The sequence below is a fragment of the Sardina pilchardus genome, chromosome 6, assembly GCF_963854185.1.
Source record: "Sardina pilchardus chromosome 6, fSarPil1.1, whole genome shotgun sequence".
Taxonomy (NCBI): domain Eukaryota; kingdom Metazoa; phylum Chordata; class Actinopteri; order Clupeiformes; family Clupeidae; genus Sardina; species Sardina pilchardus.
Window position 1 is genome coordinate 13,995,078 of NC_084999.1, and position 12,500 is coordinate 14,007,577.

The 12,500-nt window shown below is 53.2% G+C and overlaps 1 protein-coding gene across 2 annotated transcripts in view; it reads left to right on the forward strand.

Moving 5' to 3' along the window:
• LOC134082664 (intermembrane lipid transfer protein VPS13B-like) overlaps positions 1 to 12,500 on the forward strand; it is a 360,061-nt gene that overhangs the window by 284,522 nt on the left and 63,039 nt on the right. For both annotated transcript variants that reach the window (XM_062538539.1, XM_062538538.1), the window contains exons 37-39: positions 1,811 to 2,025; positions 3,979 to 4,192; positions 6,050 to 6,234. In XM_062538539.1, the coding sequence (XP_062394523.1) occupies positions 1,811 to 2,025; positions 3,979 to 4,192; positions 6,050 to 6,234 (614 nt within the window). The remainder of the gene's footprint in view (positions 1 to 1,810; positions 2,026 to 3,978; positions 4,193 to 6,049; positions 6,235 to 12,500) is intronic.

Sequence of the window (12,500 nt, forward strand, 5' to 3'; positions counted from 1 at the left end):
ACAGACTCGTCAAAGCATGACCGTGGTTCATCTGGTGTGCCTTGAGTGACTCTGTGTGTGTGTGTGTGTGCATGAGAGAGAGTGCGTGTGCGTGTGTGTGTGTGTGTGTGTGTCTGTGTGTCTCCAGTTCTTATGAATAAGTTCTTCCCCATCCACAGAGCCAGCACTCTGGGAGACTTGGGGATGCTGCTGTTGTTGTTACTGAGGACAGTCTCACAAAGACACAGGACCGAGCCCTCCCCTCGTATAAACACAAAATAATGGTGTGATGGAGAGAGAGCAAGAGAGATGGGAAGAGAAGCCATAAATCTTAAATGACTTTGCCCCTCCAGGAGTTCAAGAGCGAGTTTGGAGCACAGCACAATTCAATTTCCTTGGTGCACTCGCGCAGTCTGACACATAAAACCCGATCTCGTACATGACTGCACAACGTTATAAAGTCTTAGAAAATGGCTGCGCGTAATCAACTCATTGGAGAGCGGAGATTTGTGAGACAAAGACCCGTTAAGAACGGAGACAGGCGGAGAGAGAGGACGAGACGAAGAGAGAACATGACAGTTACAGAGAAGCGAGGGATGCAGAGAGAGAGCGAGACGGAGAGAGGTCCGAGCAGCAGGCCTGCGCTGCCGTGTCTCTGGCTCCTTGTAAAGGCCCATGATGAAAGTGTTTCCCTGTCAGGCTGCATTAGTCATCGGGCTCCGCTGTGCCACTGACAGAGGAAGAGCTCTCCTGCAAGGGCTCATGGGAGATTTACGAGCTGAGGGGGTGTCCCACTCGGCTGTGGGGGGGGTTTGGGGGGTGGCGAGGGCTGTCCGCTTGCGAACCACTCAGCCGCAAGAGTGAGTGGTGACAGCTCGGGTACTGACCCACCTCCCCGCCCCCCCCAGTGTCCCTTTAAGTCACCAGTGACCCGCGGGGCCTCGTCCATCAGGCGCGGAAGTGGCCCAGGGTAACCCTGAGTTAACAGACCCAATGCTTTATGGGGTGCTGAAGCCGACCTTGCTCTCCAACGGGACTCTGTCTCAGCCTCCACCACTGCTGTCTCCTCGCTTTCTTCTGGAGATCCCCCTCGTTCACTCTCTTTCTCTCTCTCTTCCCCACTCTCTCTCCCTCTCTCCCTCTCTCTTTCCCACTCTCTCTCTCTCTCTCTCTTTCTCTTCTGTGTCCTCTGTCTGTCTGTTTTATTTCTCTCTCTCTTTAAAGTGGCTGCTTTTTACAGTAGTGTTGACCCCCCCCTCCCCGGCCCCCCTCTACTCCTCCCTCTCCTTCTGAAGTCGGGTTTGTTTTCAGAACGTCTGCAGACCCTGTGTAAACAGCACGTCACACAACAGCCCTGTCCTAAACTGGCTTTGACAAGTAAACAAGGCCATCGATCATGTGGACCTAATCAGTGTCACTGTCTGTTACAGTCCATCACCGTCTCAAATCCACATTCAAAGGAGCTTGTTTAGCAGGACTGTTTGGGTGCAGTTTTGCCAAGCTTAGTGTTACAGATAACCCAGTAAATAGAGATACACCAATGTGGGTGTAAACATTAGGAACATCAAACATCACACATCGTGGATATAAACATCACTCCCACTGTCAGCCTCATGTCTCACTCATGCCCTCCATCCATGACATTCTTCTTGTATGTATGTCTGTCTGTCTGTCTGTGTGTATCTGTCTATCTCTCTGTCTCTGTTTGTTTCTATGTCATGTTATCTGTATGTGTTTCAAAGGCATAGTAATGTGTACGAGTTAGATACTGGTTTAATAAATGTGTTAAATCTCTCTCTCTCTCTCTCTCTCTCTCTCTCTCTCTCTCTAGACCCTCTCCAGCTGGCGTCTCTGCTGATAGAGGTGGACGACCTGCTGGTGAAGACGGGTCTGCGGGATCGGAACCGGCTGCTCCTGGGCCCGCTCACCTGCAGTGCCAAGCTGGAGGCCCGCTGGTGCCGACACAGTGGCAGCCCCGGACCAGGGCCCGGGCCAGAGCCGGGCCAGCCCAAACTGCTGCTGGACCTCAAGGGAGGCCTCCTGCAGGTACGGGTCAAGGCACACGGCCTCTGCCACTGGACAGTGTTGTAGCGTCCCCTTGGAATGATAAGGTTCTATCTTCTGAGTAGTTCTGAGACATTGAGCTTCAACGTTTTAGAATTCCATTGAATTATACTGATAAGTGAAACAATCCTCTTTATGACGTCCAGAAATGCATACAACTTAAAGAAACACCTCACCTCACTTTAGTTGAGTCAAAGAATAAGAATATGTCAATAACTCTAACTCAATTATGACAAAAATATCAGATAGAGGAGATGATGTATGTACTGTATATGGTATATGATCTAGATGATATATGTAGATGATAATATGTCTACTATTAGTCAGTTACTCTTCAAAGGATGTGGTGAGATGGGGTCATTAACAGTGCATGTGGTTAAGGCAGTGAGTGTGTGTGTGTGTGTGGGGGGGGGATTTTGGTTTGAACTAAACGAAGTAGAAAAGGCATTAGTGTGTGTGATGGGTGGACCACTACGGAGTGATATACAGTCTCCTCTAATACACAGAGTATCTTCCACTAATAAACACCAATCTGCATCCACGGATGTCCAGTAACAAACACACCAATCAGCATCCACTTATAAACACTGATGTCCACTAACAAACACAGAAATCAATGTCCACTGACAAACACAGATCCGCATCCAGCACCACACACAGAGTCCACTGGCAGACACACACAGCCTCCCTGATTGTGCTCCTCGCAGCCCTCCAGATCCCATCTCCTCTGGCATCTCCTGCTCCCCACCGACAGTTGTGCTCCAGGATTCCCACACGCCCGTGTCCCGCTCCCTCCCTCCGCCCACCCAAGCCTTACTTACGCCACGTCTGGCCGCTCTCTGACGTGGCGCTCCAGGGCATCGTCGTGTCTTGTGTCTCGCGCCCCACGCCAGCCTGGCCCCCTCTGCCTGTCTCCTCAGAGACAGCCTGTACATCAGTCTCACTCCCACTCAGGCCCCGGCCTCAGACTTTACGGCCTCCGAGACTCGGAAAAAGGGCCTTGTTTTTCAACCGTCGCGCCTCTGATTTACCTTACATCCCCTCCTGTCTGGCACTCTCTCTCTCTCTCTCTCTCTCTCTCTCTCTCTCTCTCTCTCTCTCTCTCTCTCCCTCTCTCTCTCTTCCCCCCTCAAGCCAGTCTGGCCTTCCGATGTGTATTTCTCACGCAGCCCAAGGTGCCAGTGTTTCCGCCGGTGAGGTTGGTGGGCGGCTGGAAACATTACACACACTAAATAAAAGTCCCGCTCTCCTCTCCATGCCCGTGTGCACCCCTGGCCCCGGCGCGGCGGCTGTTCAATGGTGAACGTGGGGACTCCTCGATGGTTTGTGAGCATTCCTGCCTCGCGTGCCGTTTCCCCGGCAGATCCCTCGCGCCTAAACGCTTAATACATAATCATACATTTCCCTGCGCAAATAACGGGGCGTAAGCAACGTTTTAATCAACTCCTGAACTCCGACCACTGGCATTTCTTCCCATCTGCCTTTCACAACCTGAGAAATCCCCCAAATGTTCCTTTTTTCTGGGTTTTTTAGACACACACACACACACACACACGCACACACACACACACACACAGGGAGTGCGTTGTGCTGCGAGCTCTGCACCATGTGTGTTTTTGAGTCAGAGATTCCGGCTGCTGGAAGCCAAACCCCCGGATGGCGGGTGCGAGGGATAAGGGGAATACCGCGGCAGGCAGCGGAGCTTGGGAACAGCCAGGGCCTCTTACTGCTAATGCGGAGGAAGTCACCCACTTGTTTTTCTCTCTTCTCCTCTCCTCTCCTCTCCTCTCCTCTCCCTATTCCTCCTCTTCTCTTCACTCCCCTCCTTTTCTCCCCTTCCCCCCACTACTCCTCCTGTTTTCTCCACACCTCTCTTTTTTCCTCCCCTATTCTCTCTTCTCCTTTTCTTCCTCTCCTCCACTCTCTGTGCTGCAGGTCTTCTGGGGCCAGGAGCACATGAACTGCCTGCTGCTGGTCCAGGAGTATCTGCAGGGCTACCTGCAGAAGAGCGGCGCCTATCCCGACCCGGCCCCCGAGGAGCCGCCCCCCACCTCCCGGCCCCAGTCGCCCCCGGGCCCCCACCCCTCCAAGACGGAGCACAGCTCAGACGACCTCCGCACCGGCCTCTTCCAGTACATCCAGGACCCAGGTACCCGCTGGGCGCTCTTATGCCACCTGTGCCCACTTTACTAGCCTCATTTCCTGCTACTCCTCAATGCCCAATGAGCTCCACTTAACTAGGTAACGTTTGGATTCCTCATGGAGACTGTAAGCATCTGTGAGAGTAGCCTCATGTATGTGCAGCCTGGTGGATTTAGTAGCTATGCTAATGAGGGTTGAGTGCTACTCAAGTTGAGGTGTTGAATAGCCCTTTATTTTGTATAAAATGGCAGCCTGCTTTTCCCAGGCTTGTCTTACTCCCCAAACTCCCACACCACTTCCAACCACCTCCATGCCACTACCCACGTCAAATCCTGCCAGCCTCACCCGCCTCCTCCTGCCCCCCTACCCTCTGCCCAACCACCGCTGCCACACTCGCCAGCCCTCTGTGGTCAGAACTCTCCACTGGGTTTGTTTGTTGCATTGTTCCGCTCCTCTTTGAAGCAAGCCAGCTGTATGGAGAAGGAGAAAGAGAGGCCTGTTCAGTAGTGGGGGCACAGAGAGAGAGAGAGAGAGAGAGAGAGAGAGAGAGAGAGAGAGAGAGGGAGAGAGAGAGAGAGGGGAGAGATCTGTCTGCAACATGCTCCCGAACCGGATCCGGACTGCTGGAAAGCACAGTTCTGCTTCACACGCAGCCGGAGGGTAACGGGACGGGTGAGGGTGTGTGGGTTGGGGCCACGGAGGAGGAGGAGGAGGAGGAGGAGGAGGAGGAGGGGGGGAGGGGGGCGTCCGTGATGAAGCAGCTGGATTAGGCGGTCCGTGGTTGATGCAAAATGAAAACAACACACCATCACAGCAACCGGAGTCATCCCCTCTCGACATTAGACAAAAAAAAACAACAAGCTGGTGGCTTGGTGAAACTAATACACGGTGTGCACCTTCAAGACTGACCGCAGGATCGCTATGCATGAAAGCTGCCCAAGCCAGGGTACAATTATACGGTCTGCAAGGCATTTCCAGCCATGAGAGCTCTACTGTTTGTCCCCTTGTGGGCAGCTCTGCTGTATTTGTCTTCTCTTCCCTTTTTTCCTGGGCTTTTAAGTACACATAAAACAGACTTCAATTAAGTGTCAGCCATGTTTTGAAGAGGGGTTGGGGAAGGGGGGGGGGGGGGTGAAGCTACTTGAAGAGTCCGTTCCCACTGCACGGTCTGAAACAACAAATAGAGTATTGTCTTTCCTCGACCAGATGCTCAGTGGCCCCAAGGGTCCGTTAACGCGCATGAGAGTAGTCGTGTTTTTAACCGGGGACAGTGGGGAGTAGTTAAGGGACCTGCCCCCCTGGGGATACTCCAGTGGTCTGGGCATTATAACGACAAGCATTTTCTTAATCAAAAAGCTGTTTTTAATCCGATGTCCTACGGTATTTGTTGTTATTTATTTAAAGGTAGAGTCCACGTTCCAATATTTGGGCAACTCTAGCTTTGTGAAGTAAGAAGCTTCTCACGGTCCTCTAGTTTGTGGGCCCGGTGTTTACCCTCAGTGGAAAGTGGTACACAGTGTTCGTACACAGCCATGGCTCCTGGTCAATGGGAAACAAACACGACGGGTCCGAACGAGCCATACACAATCTCAGCCACGCTACTATGCCTGACGGAGCTCAAATATCAACAACTTTCACAAATCTGAATCACACACCCTGCCTTTAAGTGTCAGCGGTGCAGTCTGTTTTCCATAGACAATAGACTGGCTACTGGCCCACAGATACTGTACAAGTTCCCACGTTCAAATACAAACTCTCAGACACGCAAACATTCAGACACCATATGACATTACGTCCCAGTTAGCCACTGGATTTCTACCATAGCATTGATTATGTTTGTATCTCTCCACTCATCTCCCCCCAGCATCCCAGAAGCTGCCCAGTGCCCACGAGGTGGTCTTCTACAACGAGACGGACGACAGCCCTGGGGTCATGATGTGGAGGTACCCCGAGCCCCGCGTCCTGACCTTTGTGCGGATCACGCCGGTGCCCTTCAACACCACGGAGGACCCCGACATCAGCACGGCGGATCTGGGCGATGTGTTGCAGGTGAGGTCCCTCCGCACCCACCAACTGCCATACTCAGTATTGTTTTACATCGCTGGGCATTTAGCTGAGGCTCTTATCCAGAGTGACCTACAGTGAACTAACTACAAGGGCAGTACTTCTGGGGCAACTCAGGGTTAACTGCCCTGCTCAGGGGCACAGTAGTGGCAACTCAGGGTTAACTGCCCTGCTCAGGGGCACAGTGGTGGCAACTCAGGGTTAACTGCCCTGCTCAGGGGCACAGTAGTGGCAACTCAGGGTTAACTGCCCTGCTCAGGGGCACAGTGGTGGCAACTCAGGGTTAACTGCCCTGCCCAGGGGCACAGTGGTGGCAACTCAGGGTTAACTGCCCTGCTCACGGGCACAGTAGTGGCAGATCCTTGATTGAACCTTCAGGTGTTCTGTTTGGACATCCAGATCCCTATCCACTAGACCTCCATCACCCATAGCCAGTGCAGCCCAACCACCTCACTGTTACTGTTCCTCTCTAGAGCTGCATGAACAGGAACGGGTTCCATTGCCTTAACAACTAGAGCACCATCGCCTACAGCCAGTACTACTGAAACAGCTCACCATTAGTTCCTCTCTAGAATTGCACTGACAGGAAAGGGTCGTTCCTCTCATTGTGTTGTGGAGGCAGTGGAGACCTGAGGTATGGGAAACCCCCCCACCCCCCAGCGGTCACCTGTCACACTGACCTGATGAGTGCCTTTCCAGATGTCCACCTCAAGTACATTTTCTCACAAGGCCCGTTTTGCGTTTGTCCTTCGCCGTCCTGACAGGTTTTACACGAGCCTTCATGTCATCTGCTGTTCTGAGATCTGCTCGTCCGGACGGGCCCCGGGGATTTACAGTAGTGCGTAAAAAGTCCTGCCTGTCCTCCGCGCTCCTTTTACGTCCCCTCTCTCTCCCTCCCTCTCTCTCTCCCTCCCTCTCTCTCTCTCCCTCTCTATCTCTCTCCCTCTCTCTCTTTCTCCCTCGCTCTCTCTCTCCACTGATCAGGACGCGGCTGCTGTTATTGTCATTAAGCGTATGAAAGTCCCTCGCCGCCGGGCCTGACAGCTGACGTTTAAAGGCGCTTGCGTTTTGTGACGGGCTTCCTGCGCTTCGCTGGACGCTGGACGCCGCGCTCTTCTTTATGATGTGCTGCGCAGCGCAGCGCTGCGCACGGCCTCCGGGGGGAGGCAGCGAAAAAGCAGCAGCGCTGGGGTTTGACCCCGACGTGTCAGCTGCGTTGGACGTGTCTCGCTCGAGAAGATGAGGTTAGATTTTGGCAGGCCAAATGAGAAGGGAACATCTTCCCCCCTTATATACACACACACACACACACACACACACACACACACACACACACACACATTTAGCACTCTTCCTTGCCAACTTCAGCAGCAGAAGCTCTCCCTCCCCTCAAGCACTCTTTCTCACCCCCTTTCTCTCACTCTATCTCTTTCTCTCCCTCCCTCTCTCTCTCCATCCCTCTCTCCCTCTCTTTCTCCCTCTCTCTCCCTCTCTCTCTCTCTCTCTCCGCACTACTGGATTCCTTCAATCATGTCATCTCAATCATTTCCCTGGCCCCCGGCGTGTCCAAGCAGAGACACTGAAAGGTTACAAGGTGTTGCAGATGTTTGGCGCCCGTCCGACGCTCTCGCCGGCTCTGCAGCTGCAAACTCCATAACCCTCCGTCTGCCAGAAGGACCCCGCGCGCACGGAACCAGCAGAGAGAGAGAGAGAGGGAAGAGAGAGAACGAGGAAGGAGAGAGGAAGATAAAGAGAAATAAAGAAAGAGGATGGAAGGGACAGAGGAGAGGCAGGGGAGGAGGGAGGAAGAGAAATAGAGAGACACGGAGAAGAGGGGAAGCTGGTAGCTCCAGGATGACCTCGGTGACCTGTGGCTCCCTGTCTGAGTGGAGGCCTGGGGCTCCCAGAGGCCTGCTAAAGGAGGAGGTCACCGGCAGTGGCCGGCCTCGTCCACCAGGCACGGGGAGGGAGAAGGACAGGCGCTTGGACCGGGCCGGCAGAGGAGCCCGGAGGAACATGTGGTTTCCTCATACTGTACTGTAGCTTCTCTCTCTTCTCTCTTTTGTCTCTTTCTAGACCCTCGCTCTCTCTCTCTCTGTATTCTCTCTCTCTCTCTTCCTCTCTCTCCCTCTCTCTCTCTGTCTCTCTGGCGTTCTGGCGTGGGGACATCTGCTATTGACAAGTCTTTTAAGGGGAATCAGGTGCGGGGGCCAAGCAGCGGAGTGGAGCGGCGGGCGCTGAAAGGAGGAGGGCCTGCTGTCACTCACCCGGCCTGCCGACTGCCTGCTTCCCCTCACGCACCCCGCCAGACGCACGCTCCCCTCGCCTCCCCTCGCCTCTCCTCGCTCCTCGCCTCGCACACTCACTATCAAAGTGGCGCTGCTGGCATGCCCGTGGAGATGCCGCGTGCCAAAGCGCCAAAAGAACAATAAAATCACACATTATTCTCTAATAATATTTGTAGCATTGAAAGGGGGAAAAAGAGCAACCCTTTCACTCTCTGTCTCTCTTTTTCTCTCTCTCTATCCCGCTCTCCTGCTCATTCTTTCTCTCTCTCTGTCTCTCTCCTCCATTGCTGTCCCGTAGCTGTTAGTGTGATGTTCTATCACCTCCCATTGGTGTGTGCTTCTCTGCGTAACTCTGATGTCTGATGGTGTGGTGGTTGGCCACTGATCTGGCTGCAGCCCCAGTACTTCTGTGCAGATAGCAATTGCAACTCCCGTATCCACATGCCTCTGTACACAGCAACCCTCATCAGTCACAATACTTCCTCCTCGTCTGACATTGCGGGACACCATCGTCCACAGTCTCTTACAGAGACCTGCTGCTGTCTGATTGGTTCCCTTCCCCTGTCACTCACTTCTCCTCACTCTTCACATCCACTGCCATCCATTGTCCCACCTCTCTATATACGTCCCCGTCTGGCCCCACCTGTACTTACCAGTCTCCCAAGGTCATGACCCGGATGGGCACTGCGTCCATGAGCGGTCGGTGTGGGAGGACTGTGTGAATGGGGCCTGTAATGGTAGCTCTGGTGTGCTCATTGGGAGCTGTGTGTCTGGGTATCCTCAGCCCAGTAAAACTGAGAGCAATGATCAGCCATGGCACCAGCATCACAGGGCCCGGTATCAGATTCCAGCCCTTTTCAAAGAAGTGATTGAGCCCCAATTATTAGTCACTGGATCCGTTTTACGAAGCAGACACACGCACTCAGAGAGACGGACGCACACAGCCACTCGCACTGACACTCACACACACACACACACACACACAGACAAACACACACAGACAAACTCACACACACACACTCACGCACTGTTGCCTCATATGTTTTATGCGAATGCTTATGCAGCAGTAAGCCTGTGTGTGTGTGTGTGTGTGTGTGTGTGTGTGTGTGTGTGTGTGTGTGAGAGGGGAGATGGGGGATTTTGAATAGAGCCCTTTGTCATTAGCCAGCTCATTGTGCTCCCAGATTTAATTGATTTCAGCCCCCGGAGCTGCTCGGCTTTATTTGCTTTCCTTTATGGGGGGACTTCAAACGGACTCAATTAATTCATTTTTTATGGGATTTCTCGAAGGCCGAAAAAGTCCAGTTACAGGGAACGGAAATGCGGTCATAAAAGCCGGGGAAAAACAGAAATAGCTCGGCTGCGCTGCGGAGGAATTTCATTTAGTCCCCGCGAAGCAGAGCGGCCGGAGCGGTGCGGTGCGGAGTCAGTGTGGAGCAAACTGGACTAGAGAGAGAGAGAGAGAGGGAGAGGTAGAGAGAGGGAGAGACAGAGAAGGAGAGAGAGAGAGGAGCGCGGCAGTCATTTCTCATGGCTCTAGAGTTACCAGGCAAGCCACATGGAGAGAGAAGGGGGGTCTCCAAACCCAGGGAGCCTACATTCCCTCTCTCTCTCTCTCTCTCTCTCTATCTCTCTCTCTCTATCTCTCTCTCTCTCTCTCTCTCTCTCCCCCACTCTGTCTGTTCATCTTGTCTTGTCTTGTCTCACCATCTCACTGTCTCTCCACTCTCAGAGGATGGACAGCTTGAGCTGTTTCTGTACCGTAGTGCCTAAGGAGGCACAAAGTAGTATTTTTGTCTCTGTTGCTCTCATACACACGCACACACACACACACACACACACACACACACACACACACACACACACACACACACACTCATTTACTTACTTACATACACACACACAGGCATACATACACATGCATAAATAGTCATGCATAATAATACTAATCACTCTCAGACATGGTCACATACACACACACACACACACACACACACACACTTGCAGCTGTTCCAGGATCAGTCCAGGGGAGCCGGTCCTGTGTCCCTGCCAGGCCCTCCTCTCTCAGGCGCACTGTCCCCAGAGCAGATCACATTCACATTTTTATAAAATCAAGATTTCCTGCATTTAAATAGCTGCGGTTTCACGACCGGTTCCAGCATTGCGAAAGGGGAATTGAACTCGCTTTCATTAGTCAGAAGGCAAGCTGTTGGCGTGATGTTTTTAAATACGGTAGGAACGTTTGAGCAGGTTGTGGGTGGATGTGGGTGGATGTGGGTGTGGGTGTTTTGGTTGGGGGTGGGGGTGGAGGGGTGAATGATGAGATGGGATGGGTTTGGGGCGATGGAGAATCGTAAAAGCGCATCACCTCAGGGACGCGTCCGCTGGGTCCCACCTGCAGAGAGAGAGGCCAGTGACTCATTCTCACCCTCTCACCGCTGTGTGGTCTGTTCAATCATAAACAGGTGACCCAACCCCCCCCACCCCCTCCACCCCACCAGCACCACTCACTCTCAGCTATTCCACTCGTTTCTCCCCCGCCTCTGCTCTCCACCCACCTCTATCCCTTTGTCCCTCTATCTCACCCTCTCCCTCCCTCCTCCTTTTCTCTCCTCTCCCCTCCCTCTCTCCATCCTCCAAGACTCCACTGCCAAAAAAACAAGGGACCAACCAGCATAATCCTGATGTTTTTGAAGCAGGGAAATAACAAAAAAAAAAAGAAAAAGCGGGGGTGAGGGGGATTTTTGGAGTCGGCGTATGTTTTTCAGCCGCGCTGAGCTCCTCGTCCTCCACTCCTCCAGATCGGCCCGGGACTCCCACAACCCCGCAGCCCCGCAGTCCCTCGGCCTCTTCGCCGGGCCGATCTGGTGGGCTGGCTGGCGCGCTCTCTACCCAGGGCGCCGTGGCCCGAGATGAACCGCTCGCCTCCGTGGCAATGTGTCATGCGCAGCTGGTGCTGCAGTCATTATTATTAGCGAATGGCGGGCCGTCGTTTATGAAGGCCCCTTCTGCTTCTCATCGACGCCCTGTTTTTTATTCAAGCCCGTTCCCGTTCTTAGTCACTACTAGCTCGTTAGCTAGCGCATAACGGCCTGACCTCTCGTGGCTTTAAAAGGTTGCAGTCAGTAGGTGGCATTTCTTCAAGCCCAGAGAGAGAGAGGGAGAGGAGTGGGAGTCAATGGGCCAGAGCTTGTATTATTTTAGTGAGCCGGTCCTCCACCACAGAGCATTAGTCACAGGCCTCGCGCTGTGAAAACACTGGACAGTCCATTTGGTTAATTAGATCTCGAAACGAGCTTTGCACCTCGCGCGCTCGAAAAAACAACCGCGCTCTCTCAGCGGGGGTCGTGTTACCCGCCAGGACGGTTGGAGAGGTCCGAGAAAGACGCTGGCTTTGATTCGCCGGGCCCGATTCTCCACGGCTGATTAAGGGGCTAGCGAGCCTCCCTCCGCTGCCTGCGGAAACGTGAGAGAGCGTATTTGAGAACATATTCGTTAACATCTCCCGAGTAAACATGACTACGTTTTGCCCCCAGACCCACGTCAATGAAATTAGCCCAGCCGGTGATAAGATGTAGCAGTGCAAACCGCAGCCATTACTGCCAGAGAAAGGGCTAAGTATGTGTCAAAAGACGGGTTTGAAATGGCCAGGCTGTGTCGCACATGTGCGATGTGTGTATGTCTGCGCCGGTGTGTATATGTGTACGTGGCGGTAGGCTAGTATTACCGGCCTATGTATACGCAGTGATTGAGAGAGTGATGGTAGGGGGAGAGGTTCATAAATAAACCCCAGCACTGGTACCTTTTCCGTAAACATACTACACACATAGCCCCACACACACGCACACACACACACCCACACACACACCCACACACACACACGCACACACGTATCCTTAACATTCACCATTCGTGATGTGTCAGACATCCACGGTCTTTCCGTGTTTATGCCATGGCGTACAC